The sequence below is a fragment of the Acomys minous genome (assembly GCF_964271855.1).
Source record: "Acomys minous genome assembly, chromosome: 3".
NCBI lineage: Eukaryota > Metazoa > Chordata > Mammalia > Rodentia > Muridae > Acomys > Acomys minous.
Window position 1 is genome coordinate 18,161,300 of NC_140485.1, and position 14,911 is coordinate 18,176,210.

Below are 14,911 nucleotides of genomic sequence, written 5' to 3' on the forward strand. Positions count from 1 at the left end.
TTTAGGAAAATGGTATATGTCAACTACACATCAATGTAAAATTAAGCAAAGAAGCAATTTAAAAATTATCTGGAAGGAGTTTTAAAGGTTTGACAATCACTCTACAGCCTCAGAAAAATAACACACAATTGCAAATTACACACCAGGACATGAAGCTATGTTAAGAAGGTTAATTAGGAACTGGAGAGATGGCTCAGTGGTTAAGAGCACTGGCTGTTCTTTTTGGGTTTGGTGTGTGTGTGTGTGTGTGTGTGTGTGTGTGTGTGTGTGTGTGTGTGTGTTTCCCTGAGACAGGGTTTCTATGTATAGCCTTTGCTGTCTTGGACTCACTTTGTAGGCTAGGCTGGCCTTGAACTCACAGAGATCTGCTTGCCCCTGCCTCTCAGAGTGCTGGGATTACAGGCGTGCACCACTGCACTGACTGTTCTTCCAGAAGACCTAGGTTTGATTTCCAGCACATATAAGGCAGTATGCACAACTGTCTCTAACTCTAGCTCCACAGGATCCAACACCTCTTCTGGTCTCCACAGACATCAGTCACCTAGGTGGTGCACAACCATACATGCAGACAAAATACCCATACATATAAAATAATTTTTAAAGTTTAATTACAGCTCAAAATGCTAATAAACAGAATGAGTAAATAATTGGAATTCTAGCCAGTGCAGGCCTGTAATCATGCACTCATGGAGGCAGAGGCAGGTAGATCTCTGTGAGTTCAAGGCCATCCTGGACAGCCAAGGCTATATAGAGAAACCCTGTGTCAAAAAAAAAAAATGGAATTCTTTTGTAATGAATATAATTATGAATCAACTAAAGCTACATATTGGCACAGACAACCCCTAAGTGTATCATTATGATGTGAAAAATGTCATAATAATTTTTATAAAATGTAAAAACATGCCAGGTGTGGTAGCACATGCCTTTACTCCCAACACCCTGAAGTCAGAGACAAGTAAAATCTCTGTGAGTTTGAGCCCAGCTTGGTCTGTATATCAAGTACCAGGCTAGCCAGGGCTACAGAATAAGACCCCATCTCAAAAACAAATAATAAAATAAAATGCATTAAAGCCGGGTGTGGTGGCACATGTCTTTAATCCCAGCACTCAGGAGGCAGAGGCAGGTGGATTGATGTGAGTTCAAGGCCAGCCTGGTCTACAAAGTGAGTCTAGGACAGCCAAGGCTACAGAGAGAAAACCTGCCTCGAAAAACCAAAAAAAAGCATTACAAAGGACTGTTTACAAACACAATATGTGTGTGTGTGTATGCTATATGCATATATATACAAAAAAGTAGAAACAAGAAAGGAAAATAAGCATAATGTCACATACTAGCTAGCTCAGGAAAATGGTAGAGAATAGAGTTATGGAAGGTGACGCCGGGTCGTTGACTGAGATCTGTGTATTTACTACCTAGTATAGTAATATGAAAGAAATTCAGCAGTACTAAGTGATAAGTTCACAGATCATCTTGTTAATCTTTTCATCTCTTTACAGTTTGAAATACAGGAGTGAGGATGTAGCTTTTGGTAGAGTGCTTACCTTGCACACCTAGCACCAACAACAAAACAAAAACAAATAAACAAACAGGAAAACCATGACTAAGGCAACTTATGTAAGAAAGAGTTGACTTGGGGCTTATGGTGCCAGAGGGCTACCAGTCCATGAGGTAGCAGGCAACAGGCAATTTGAGCAGCAGAGAGCTCCCATCTGCATTTAAGAACAGGAAATAAAGAGCGCTAACTTGAAATGTCATCAGTCCTTGGAAACCTCAAAGTCCAAAGGAAACCCTCATGACATAACTTCCTCCAACAAGACCACACCTTCTAATACTCTAAAATAGTCACCAACCGAGGACCAAGACTTTGAACATGGCATCTTGTTCAAAACACCACAGTGACACATCCTTGAAATCCCAGCCCTCAGAAGGTAGAAGCAAGAAGGTCAGAATTCAAGGTCCTTGGCTACCTGAGCAAAACAAATCTACTCCATGAACTGATCCAGCACCAAACATCTGATCACCTTTAAGCAACCAAATACTTTATGTCAATGCTTGTCAGCGTTTCCCAAATGCTGTCCTAACTAAAGGGCAGCAAGGGCACTTGTTAAAGAGAAGCATGGCGGCACTCAAGCTCAAGTTAAGGTGCCCACAGATCAATCTCATTCCTAAACTTGCCTCACAACCACCACTGCCCAGCTTCCTGATCACAATCTTTTATAGCTTTGTAAGACATCTATGGTATTTTTAAAAATAGAAAGAAAAGAAAAGAAAAATGTAAAAAGCAAGAACCAACTCCTCAAAGCTAGCCTCTCATCTCTACTCGAGTAGCGTGGCATGTGCACACCCACATATATCATGCAATAATAAATGAAACAAAATATTTTTAAAACAAGAGAAAGTCAAGTGACAACTATAGCTGGCTTGGCCTTTTCATTTAGAGAAAAGGGAAAAACCAAACAGGAAATGTGCTATTCTGCAAAGAAATACTTACAAACACTTGGAAACTATCAATTAAGTTAAAGCAAAAATTCTATAATTTTTTTAAACATAAAAATAGGAAAATTAAATATTTTCAACAGGAGAAATAGTCAAATTCAGTATTTTAATATATCTATAATCTCAAAAAATTTTGTGGAACTGGATATCAAACCGAGGGTGGGTAACACAACCACTAAGCTACAGCTGAGCTATAGCCCCTTTCCACCTCAAGCTTGAGAGAGACACAGGCGCGCGCGCACACACACACACACACACACACACACACACACACACACACACACACGTTCCTCTTGATGTCACTTAGACCTGTCTTAAACTCACTTTGTAGACCGGAAGCCCTTGAACTTGTGATGTTTCTGTCTTAGGCCCCCAGTAGCTGGGCTTACAGGCCTGTGCCACCAGGTCCAGTTTCATCTTAAATTAAATGTCATTTTAAATTATCTATAAATCTTGTTTTTCTTCATATAATTGAAAGCACATTAAACATGAAAAACATTATTTTCTTTTATATTATATTGTTATAAGCTTTAAAATGTGCATTGTAGACTGGAGATATGCCTCAGTGACCGAATACTTGTCTAAGCATGTGCAAAACCCTAATTAAATTTTCAGTACCCTCACCACCAAAAAATAAACCCAAAACCTACAGTATTGGGGATTCAATTGCTGTGATAAAACACCATGACCAAAAGCAACTCGAGAGAAAAGAGTTTGATTAAGCTTACAGTTCCACATCACAGCCCATCACTAAGGGAAGTCAGAGGAAGAACCTGGAGGCCACATTCCCACAGAAGCCATGGTGGAAAGTTGCTGCTGGCTTGCTCCTCACGGCTTGCAATCTTTGAGCACCCATGACCATCAGCCCCCAGTTGGTACTGTCCACAGTAAACTAGGCCGTTTCACATCAATCCTCAATCAATAAGATGTACCAGAGGCTTGCCCACAGACCAATCTGACTGGGGACTATGGTGGTTAGGATAAGAACGGCCCCCACAGGCTGGGCCTGACCCAGGATCTTTCCGCCTCCTGCTTGTGGATCACATGTGAGCTCTCAGCTACTGCTCCAGTGCCTGCCTGTCAGCTACCATATTTCCTGTGGACTCACCCCCTGAAACTATAAGCAAGACCAAAATTAAATGCTTTCTTCTATAAGCTTTATTTTTATCTTAATCATGGTATCTCTTCACAGGAATAGAAAAATAAGTAAGGAGCATTTTCTCATTTTTCTTTCCAGATGACTCTAGTTTGTGTCAAGGTGACATAAAAGTAGCCAACACAGTTATGCTCCTCATTAACATATTACTTTTACAAAATTCCTAACGCATGCCTATTATCACAGGACTGAAGGCTGGTCTAGGCTACATACAGAGTTCAAGAGCAGCCTGAGCTACAGAGTGAGACCTTTTCAACTGGGGACAGGAGGGGGTGGATCCAGCATGCAGTGTCTGGTGGTGTACAACTTTAATGCCAGTACTCAGGAGGCAGAAGCGGGGGATTTCTGTGAGTTCAAGGCCAGCCCAGTCTACATATCAAGTTACAGGTCAGCAGAAGCACATAGTAAGATCCTGCTCAAAACAACAAAGGCACAAAACATGATTTAAAAAAAAGAAATTGGAGAGACGGCACTGAAAGATGCCTCTTGCAAACAGATGGAATCCCAGAACCCACGTCAAGTAGCCCACAACTACTTTGCAACTCCAGCTCTAAAGGATCCAATCTCTTCTGACTTCCCTGGGCACCCATGCATGTGTACACATACTCTTACACAGACATACACACACACACACACATACACACACACACACACACACAGTGACAGACAGACAGACAGACAGACAGACAGACAGACACACACACACACACACACACACACACGTTAATTTCATTTTAAGCTCAAGAGCAGGCAAGCTACATATCTCAGCAGCTGCCAGGAGGAGGGGAATGGAGGGAGGAGGGAAAGCCCTGCAGTTTAAGCCACAGTGGATGTCAGAGGAGGCAGCAGGGAGGGAGGCTCTAAAGAAGAGTACGGAAGCCCAAAATGTGGGGAAGTCTAATGTGTTAGGGCGAGCTTGCTTAGAAAAGCTGCTATTTAGAAAAGCTTCTGCTGAGCTGGGCATGGTGGCGCACACCTGTAATCCCAGCACTCTAGGAGGCAGAGGCAGGTGGATTGCTGTGAGTTCCAGGACAGCCTGGTCTACAAAGCAAGTCCTGGACAGCCAAGGCTGCACAGAGAAACTCTGTTGTGGGGGGTGGGGTGGGGTAGAGGGAGGAAGAAGGGAAGAAAGAAAGAAAGAAAGAAAGAAAGAAAGAAAGAAAGAAAGAAGAAAAGCTTCAGCTGGGTAAACTACTGCCAAAAATAAAATCTTATTTTTAAAAAATGCAGAAAAGACCAAGAGGAATTAAATGAAAATTTCATGCACTTAATAACTACCATATGCTATTCATTTCAAATTCTAAAATAAAATATGCAATTCAGCTATGACTAAAATTAATTTTTATAAATGAAAAATAAAGAATTTTAAACAAGTAAATATGCAGATACATAGTCAGACTTAATGTTCACACAAAATGTAACCTGGAGGAGAGGAGAAAAAAAATCTGACAACTTAAATTGGAAAATTAAAGTTTAGTGGTGGTGCACACCTTTATTCCTAGCATTTGGGAGGCAGAGGCAGGCAGATCTCTGTGAGTCTGAAGCCAACCTGGTCTACAAATTAAGTCCAGGACAGCCAGGGCTCTATTACACAGAAAAACCCTGCTCAAAAGAAAAAAAAGTATATACAATAGAGCTGTATTTAAGTGGAAAACCAGTTCCATCTCAGTGGCTGCTAAATTATTTAAACACAAGCACTTCACAAAGTACAACTGCAGCCTCATTTTATTTCTGGAAACAAGTTCATGTTAAAATCAAAAATTAATGTAAAATATCTGTTCAACTCATCACTTCTGTACTTAATTCTCCAAATGGACTACAAATGTATTAAACTAACAATCATATTTAGTAAAAATTATTTTGGTCATAAATATACTCTGTATATTTACATTCATGCCTCTACACTGTAGTACATAAAACTACTTGGCTCTCTCGGGAACCTTGAACAGAAATAGCCTATGGTAACCCTACTTGGCTAGCCCTCCTGCCCTATGAAATCTGCCATAGCAGGAAGTTTCTATTTAAGTGACAAGATATCAACTTTAAGGCCTAAAAAAATTAAAACCCTAGTATCTCACAAACTCAAAAGGTAGGGTTTCAAGAGAGGCCTGGCACAGAGATTCAGAAAGCTGGTCTAGGCACCAATTCCTCTGCCATCCTCCCTCTTCTGGAATGTGCCCTGATTTGGGGCCGATTCCTCTCCACACAGCAATGTTAGCTGTTAGTTTCTAAAGCTGGTCACTGAGGAAAAGACAAAGCATCTCCTTCATAAACACCACAGAGGAGAAGTCTCCAGCAAGTCCTGAGATTCCCTTTGATTAGACAGTTTAGGTCACATGCTGTCTCCAAACAATCACTGCAGCCAAAAACTGGCCTGCCTTGATGGTGGGCATATCCTCAGTCAAGGACACACCCTGAAGCTGCAGGCTCCTTTCCTTCCAAGCCACATCCGTCCCCCACCCTCAGCGCACAGTGCACAGCGCACAAACACCGGCTCCATCAACAACATCCATTTGTCTCAGTCCCATTAACTGTGGTAGGGTGAACTGTGTCCTACAAAAATGTATGTGGAAGCCCTAACACACCTGGTTACCTGTGAATGTGGCTTTCAGGTCTTTGTAGATACAATCAGATTAGGAAAAGGTCATGCATGTACATCCAACGGGACGATGACAGGGAAGTGACTCTGTGTAAGAGCCCATGTAAGAATGAAGTGATGATGGAGGCAGAGACTAAAGATTGGCAAGGAATGGCAAAGATTGCTGATGATCCGGAACCTAAGACAAAGGCATGGAACATATTCTCTCCAGTCTTCAGAAGCAGGTGTGCACTATTTTTACCTCATTTCAGACAGAACTACAAGGAAATCCGTTGTGATAAGCATGTGGTACAGTGACACACTAGGAAATCAAGGCACTGAATGCAATAACCCATGCTTTGCCTATGCAAAAACTCTTGATTCCTCCTGCGATATCTTTCTCCCTCAGGGAGCCTAATCACACTCAATCTCTGAGGTTTGCTCCAAGTCCTTTCCACGGTGATGTCATCTATCAGATCCTCAAAGACTGGCTCTTTCTAGCACACACTAGTCCAGCATCATATACTGCCTGCATTTCTGACTTAAAGTTCTGACTGCCTATGCCTGCATCTCTCTCCCACTCAGAATTCTGGGCTTCCTAAGGGAAGAGCCAGGCCCAATCCTCACCCTCATGTTCTCAACACAGGGCACAATATCTAACACATAATGATCACTCGTAAGATAATCCTTGAATTGAACAGATTGATAGCTCAGTTGAAAAGAAGGTAGAACCAGTGTCAGGAGAACCAGTTACCTTTATAAAGAAGCAAAGATACACTGGGCATGGGGGGCACACACTAATAATCCCAAAACAGTCTCTGTGATCCCAAGGGCAACCTGGTCTACACAGTGAGTTCCAGACCTGCCAAGGCTATACAGTGGTAGCCTGTCTCAAAATACAGTTATTATTATTATTAATAATTTTTTTAAGGAACTGGAGATAGGGTCTGGCATACTTCTATAATCCCAGTACTTGGCAGGTACAGGCAGAAGGACTAGCAGTTTAAAGCCATCATAGGCTACATAGGAAGTTCAAAGACAGTCTGGAAAAGCCATTTCAAAAAATAGGTTAGAGGTTTAACTCTGTGGTAGAGAGCTTGCCTAGCAAGGGCAAGGCTCTGGGTTCATTCCCCAGCTTTTGGGGGCGAATATAAAGAGAAAGTAAACATGGAATTCAGCAAAGACCAAAAACAAAACAAATTTAAAAATCTAAAACAGCCAGGCGGTGGTGCATGCCTTTAATCCCAGCCCTCGAAAGGCAGAGGCTGGTGGGTCGCTGTGAGTTCGAGGCCAGCCTGGTCTACAAAGTGAATCCAGGACAGCCAAGGCTACACAGAGAAACCCTGTCTCTCTCAAAAAAAACAAAAAAACAAAAAACAAAAAAACCTTACAAAGTAGAAGGATTTGACTGGAAAAGGGGATATGGCCTGGTGTTCAAGGCCATGCTGTAGATAAGAGGAGTCTGGCTTGTTTCTTTTGTGGGTTATTATTCATTTACTAGGGAGAGAGAAACAGGTGTGTGCATACTGCCTGTGTGTAGAGGTCAAAGAAAAACTTTCCAGCATTGATTTTTCTCCTTCCACTGTGTGGATCCTATGGATAAAACTCAAATAGTTACTTCCAAAAGAGGAGCTTTAAAATATTTTTTTCTGCCAGCCACAGTGGCTCATGCCTGGCATCCTAACACTTGGGAAGCCGAGGCAGGAGGATCACAATGAATTCAGGACTGTCTTGGACTAGAGAGTGAGATTCTGCAAAAAGAAACAAGCTTTCTGGTAGAACAATGACACATTTCCAGGTGATTTATATGGTAGCATGTGGGAGACCAGTTATTTAGGTTGCAGCACAGACAGGTCAGCAATAAGATGAAGGCCAGGTACAGGTAAGGCAGAGGGGAACAGACTAATAAGACTTTAGACAGGTACTAAGCAGCAAGCCTCCTAAATTTTGGGCTTTCCTCTGCTAAATGAGGGCCTGGAACTGAAAGAAGAAAGTGGGAAAGAAGGGATTGTTTTCTTCCAATGAGAATATGAGGTTTGTTTGGTGTTAGGCTCAGCTCAGAAGAAGCAGACTGCACACATCCCAGTAAAGATGCCAGGAAATGACAGAAGATGAAGAGGTTCAGGAGAAACAGAAGGACAAAAGCTGTATGTATCAGTCAGATGGGTAAAGATGACTTTTTATTAGAGTCCCAAGAAGTATGTTATAAAGAAGCTAGGCGCTGGGCGTGGTGGCGCATGCTTTAATCCCAGCACACGGGAGGCAGAGGCAGGCAGATTGCTGTGAGTTTGAGGCCAGCCTGGTCTACAAAGTGAGTCCAGGACAGCCAAGGCTACACAGAGAAACCTTGACTGAAGAAGAGGAAGAAGAGGAAGAAGAGGAAGAGGAAGAAGAAGAGGAAGAAGGAGGAGGAGGCGGTGGCATAGGCTAGGCATAGTAATTCACAAACCTCAACAGTTGAGAGGTTGAGCCAGGGGATTGTTGCAAGTTTGAGACCAGCCTAGACTACATATCAAGCTGTACCAAGCCAGTACTGGACCCACCCCACAATGTACAGGAGAATCTCAGCAACACTTACCGAGGGCTATGCCCCAAGCACTCTCCCAAACTCTGAAAATATAGCATTAAACAAAAGAGATAAACATCCAAGTTAGGTTCACGAACATACATTTAGGGCTTCAGGTTAATACCAAGAATTAACCACAAAGAAACCAAAGTTGGCCATTTTCTTCAGATTTTATTTTCAGAATGCACACTCTCTTGTTAGAAGGGCATTTATAACCTCAGACCAGCAGCGAATGACTCTAACAATTAAGATGCCTTTGGGTTACCTCCTCTACATTTATTTTGCTTCCTTTGTCTTTCAAAGTGTTTGGTAGAATCGAGACAGTCATCCCAATAGAATGCTTGCAAAGGTAACTGGACTCAGACAAAACTGAAAGGCAAACAGTATCCCAGACAGCAGAATTTCAGAATCACACAAGGCCTAAGTTCAAATTCCAAATTCACACAAGTTCTATGGCCTTGAGCAAGTTACTCAATAAATAAATCTACAATCTTTGTTTTTCAGTATCACTCACTGGTAGTGCACACCTAGTATGTAAAAAGCCCTGAGTTCCTTCCCCAGCTGGAAAAAGGAAAAACAGAACACAAGAAAACTTCAGGGTAGGTGAAATAGCTCAGTGGGTGAAGCTGTTCGCCACTTAGCCTGACAACCTGAGTTTGACTTTCAGAACCCACCTGGAAAGAGAACCAACTCCATAAAATTGTCTTCTGGCCTCTATGCAGGCCTCTGTGCCTGTATATAAATAGCCTGCACTTACACACAAGCAATACTTTTTCAACACTTCTAACTCAGTTTACCTACTGATGAAATGGGAACACTAAGATTTAAAAAGGGTAATTTCTAAAAGGCATTTGGCACAACACCTTAAAAAAATGTGGGGAAATACTTGAAATGGAAGGAGATGCTGCTGGGACCATCACTACTGCATACATGACACAAAACAAATAACAATAAATGCTTTTCCTGAAGGTACATCATGATGATGCAGGCAATCATACAAACCCAATTCACTCAGTTACTCCCTGTCATTTTCCAGAAGTTTTGTATAGAAGGAGCTTAAAGAATTAAACGTATGTTAATTTCACAGCATACTTAATATATTTAGCCTCTAAATTAATAGAGGAATATTTATTCACCCAAGAAAACTTTCAATAATAATGTCACAGGGCTGGAGAGATGCCTCAGCAGTTAAGAGCACTCATTGTCTGCTCTTACAGAGGACTTGGGTTGAAGTCCCAGCACCCACATGGCAGCTCACAACTATCTGTAGCTCCAAGAGCTGACACCCTCACACAGACTTGTGTGCAGGCTAAACACCAATGAACATAAAATAAAAATAAATTATTTTAAAAAACAATAATGTCACAAATAAAAATGTATGATGACTGAATTGTGAAGATTCACATAAAAGTGAAAGTATATTACCTTAACAACCATCCATCTATAGTTATTTTTATTAAATTAATCTCTATAATCAATCATCTTTCATCTGGAAAAAAGTGACTTACTATACACATAAAATAATTCAAATTTTATACCACATCCTGAGTTTTCTGAGGATAAAGTGCTAAACCCTCGCCTAATCAGGCATACAATATGAACCCAGTGAGAGCATTAATGAAACCCAATGCTTCATTCGTCTACAGTCCTTTCGAGTAACAAAAAAGACCTAGTCTTCTAACATAGGACTTACAAAATGAAAGTCCTAAAGCCTGAGCCAGCAAGCCAGCTCGGTGAGTAAAAGCAGTTGACATACAAGCCTGACCACTTGAGATCAAGCCCCAGAACCAAGCTATCCTCTGACCTCCACAGGAATATTCTTGTGTACACACACACACACACACACACACACACACACACACACACACACACACACTAAACCAGACATCTTGATTTGATGCCATTCTAAACCAAAATGGTAGGATTGGGAATGTAGCTCAGTAGTAAAGTATTTACTAGTAAGAATAAGGCTCTGGATTCCAGACCCAGAATTTCATTGAAAATTCACCCAACAGCCTCTTGGTTTAAGTAGCAGCAGCAGCAGCAGCAGCCACTGCCAGTTAAACCAGGATACATCTCACTGTAATCAAAAGCAACATTTAACTCCTTACTCACCCTCAAAGAAAAATCATTCATGGGAGACCATGAATTCCTCCTTGTATTTGCTTATTTATTTTTAGGTTCCAAGAGAATCTCAAGTAGCCCCAGGTTACTCTTGAACTTGCTGTGGAGCTGAAGCTTAAGCCCTGACCCATCCCCCCAGCCTCAGCTTCCCAAGAGCTGTGACTACACTAGTGAGACAGAATGCCCTGTCAGAAAATGTATATACATATATTTTAAGGGTTTTTTTTAGATTTATTTTATGTGTATTGTGTGGCACACATTGCCTAGTAACCGTGGAGTAAGAAGAGGTCATCAGCCAGCACTCTTAGCTGTTTGAGCCAACTCTCTAGATCCCCCCCCCCTTTTTTTTAAACACAGACACATAAAGGTCAGACTGGCCTCAAACATGCTGTGTAGCCCAAAGTTGACATTGAATTCCTGATCTTTCTGCTCTTCCTCCAAAGTTTTGAGACCACAGGTGTGTGCCACCACTCCTGGCCTCTCATTGTTTTAAGAATTCCAGAAGCCACTTACTCTAATAGGATCATCAGAGGCAGTCACTGACAACAGCAGGAACAAGCTCACAGGGAGTGTCTGTCATAGTCACTTACATATTAGGGAGCATGAGGCATTGTCAGGAGTGCCTGCCACTGTTTAAAAAGCTCTTCTCCAAACTGTTCACGTAGACACAAACATCTTTTTCTCTCTCTGGCAATCCCTCTTACAAGTAGATGACCCCAACCAACACTTACATGTGCCAGGTACGTATCTTGAAAGCAACCCAAACTCATTGTGCTTAATTAAAACTAAGCTTATCTCAGCCCAGTCTTTCCTGTGTCCCTGTGTCTTGTAAGTGATGTCACTCAATCACCAAAAATGAGATCTAGGGTTTTTTTTCCCTCACTGTCATGCTGTCTCTTCCAAAAACAAACCAATCTGGGGGGGGGGGGACCCTACTTATTTTATCTCTACAAGACCACACAACATTTACCTTGTCTCCACTACCAGAGTCTCTGCCCTACACCAGCAGTCTCCATCAGCTGCCCAGGACTTCTCATGTCCAGCCCACCTACTCCAAACTCTACACTACCAGAGTATCCCAGACTTTCAGAACCTGAAGAAGGTCACTCCAACCATCCCCTTGATCTTGGAAGCATCTAAAGTCCGCCGAGCTTTAAGGCTCCAGTCTGTAAGTCTACAATATCATGAAAGCAGAGGGACCTGTTGCATTCCATTGCTCTTGGGTGAAAATTCTAAATTCTAAATCCACCTCCTACTTCTAATTGGCATAGCACCGGCCTCTCTCTCCACTTCTGCTCCCTTCTGCTCTCTCTGCTCCAGTCACTGGATCTCCTAGCCTGTCTTGATGTCACTCCCTCCTCATCCTGGGCCTTCAACACCAGCCCTCAATACCATCTCAACAGAAAGATGAATCTTAGTCTCACCCTGAAACAAGTTGGTTTCTGTTGCTGCTTTTCACTTCTACAGCCATGCAAAATTACAATGTACCCATTACTGGATTTTAAAATAAAATTAAAGAACGGTTAAGAATTATTTCTTTTAGCTGGGCAGTGGTGGTGCTCACCTTTAACCCCAGCACTAGGAAGGCAGAGGCAGGAGAGGATCTTTGTGAGTTCAAGGCCAGCCAGGACTACATAGAAAAACCCTGTCTTGAAAAGGTAAAAATATTTATTTTTATTTTGTGTATAAGTGTTTTGCCTGCATGTGAGCCCAGTGTGCCTAGTGTCCTGAGGTCAGAAAAAGGTATGTGATCCCCTGGAACTAGTTAGAAATGGTCATGAGCCAACAAGGATGCTGGGAACCTAACCCAGGTCCTTTGCAAGAGCAGCAAGTGCTCCTAACCACTGAGCCATCTCTCCAGCTTCTTTATGGTATTTTTCACTCCCAAACTAAGAGATAAGTTCCACAAGAACAAAATTACATCTGTCTTGTTTACCACTGTCTCTCACAGCCTAAAACAGGAGCAATTGCCTACTTCTGTGCAGATTAATGAGATTCATAAACCATAAGTCCTAAACTATAAGACCAGCCCACAAAATACTAGTCCCTGAAGTTACTTGGGTTTTTTTCCATTCATAAAACCCATGAGCTCATCTTGTCACTGTTCTCTGAGTGCCCCCAGAAGATTTAACGTCACTGATCCATAACCTTAACATTGCAAATCTCTCCCTCAGAACTCTCTCCGTCTCCTGGCCTCCACTGCTTTGTCTGTATCTTGCTTTCCTTCTGGAATTCTTTGCCACGGCTTCACACTTGAAAGTCCTACTTAACCTCAAGTGCTCAAGTTCAAGGTCACCTCCTCCTCCAAGTCTTCTCTGCTCACTCCTAGCTAGTCACACACTCTCGCCCCTTCATTTCCACAGGTTCTCCTGTGGGCCGGTTTCAGGTCTCGGACCAAATGACACTCAAATGAGTGGCTCTAACGTCTCCGTCTTGTCAGAATCCTGTAAGACCACCTGTTTGTGTTTTGCTGAGAGCATTTACTACTGACCTGTAATTATCCCGCTCATTCCTTCTGACTTTTGACTTGTCAACTTCCTGCCATCCCTCACTACTACAACAGTCGCAGCAACAATCTCCTGTGCCGCGTTCACCACAGTCTCGCACTTTCCCATGTCAAATGGGAAACACTGTCAACATGGCTGTCCTTCTTACAACTTGGCATTCCGTGAGCACAGACTTCCCCTTGCTGTATTCCTAACTTCGTATGGCTCCAAGAACTCTGGCTGACCTATCTTACCTGTGTGTATTATCTATAAGTTCGTTCACAACAGAAGCAAATCATAGATAACGCTAATTAATTAGTAAAAGCGATCTCTCCAAGACCTCCAAGAAGATCTGTTCCAAACCTGACCAACTCGGAACTGCATGTTAGGGAGAACCCAGGGCTTATAGGAATCTCCTCTCTAAACAGCCCGTTCCAATATGCCACCAAAAGCGAGGACTCAAAAACTAGTTTCTTCACTTTCAACGACAATCACTGGTACTTTCATCCCTAAAATCTCATAAACCAATCCTACCTTCTATTTCCACGGAACCATATCGCTGCCATGGCTGTGCTTCTTTTTCAGGCACTCACACCTCCGGTCTCTTGGGATGGTCAAAGGCAGTGTTCAAGAACTCGCTTGCTCACCTTTTCCTTGATACCTCATTTATCCTAAATAGGCCCGGGTTTCAGGGCCCGGCTTTTATACTCGTCAGGACCCAAATCTAACCCACAGCAACAAACGTCTGTCTACCCAGTCAGTGTTCTCGTTCCTTCTCAACCTTCCACCACAGGAAGACCCCGAGGCCACAAATGAACATCCGTCCTAGGAGGCAGGCAACCATCAGCCACAGCAGGACAAACCGTACCCTCCCGATTGCATGCCCCGCACCTGCCTTGGGCCTGGAACATCGAGCTGGGCCTGCAACCCCCAACCCGCACTCACCTGAAGCGGCCCCCGCAGTGCTGGCATTGCTCGCCCACCCAGCCCGCGGGGCAGACGCACTGGCCAGTGCCAGGGTTGCAGCGGCCGCCGTTGACACACGGCCGGTCACATTCCTTGGCCTCGGCTACAGCCGAGCCTGACACCGCCGCCGCCACCGCAGCGGCCTCGGCCTCCCGGGGCAGCGGCAGCAGCAGTAGCGAAAAGAGCAGCGGCAGCAGCAGCGGCGGGGGCAGAGCCCGCGACAGCACCCGCGGGAGACACAGCCCCGCGCGCTGCCCCGGCCTCCAGGCCCCGGTCGCGGCGCAGAGTCTGTGCTGCCCGCCCTTCCTACCCGCGGGCGCTACTGTCTCCGCTGTGCTCCCCTTCAGCCTCGCCTCAGTCGCCGCCGCCGCCGCCGCCGCCACCATCTTTCTGGGGCTGAGCCGGCGCCCAGCGAACACATACACACCCCGCACGCCGGCTCCGCTTCGCCTGGCCGTGCTGGGCGGGGCCGGGCGACGGTGGCCCGGCCGGTCCATACCCAGGGCGGGGCTAGGGCTGCGAGGCGGGCGGGGGCGGGG

General features: G+C 43.8%; 1 protein-coding gene across 2 annotated transcripts in view; it reads right to left on the reverse strand.

The window, feature by feature from the left end:
* Nucleotides 1–14,841, reverse strand: part of ATRN (attractin) — a 115,502-nt gene extending 100,661 nt beyond the window's left edge. The window contains exon 1 of one of the 2 annotated variants that reach the window (XM_084774211.1): nt 14,352–14,841. In XM_084774211.1, the coding sequence (XP_084630337.1) occupies nt 14,352–14,758 (407 nt within the window). In that variant the 5' untranslated portion in view covers nt 14,759–14,841. The remainder of the gene's footprint in view (nt 1–14,351) is intronic. The other variant, XM_084774210.1, reaches the window with a different exon arrangement.
* Between the last annotated feature and the right edge of the window lie 70 nt (nt 14,842–14,911).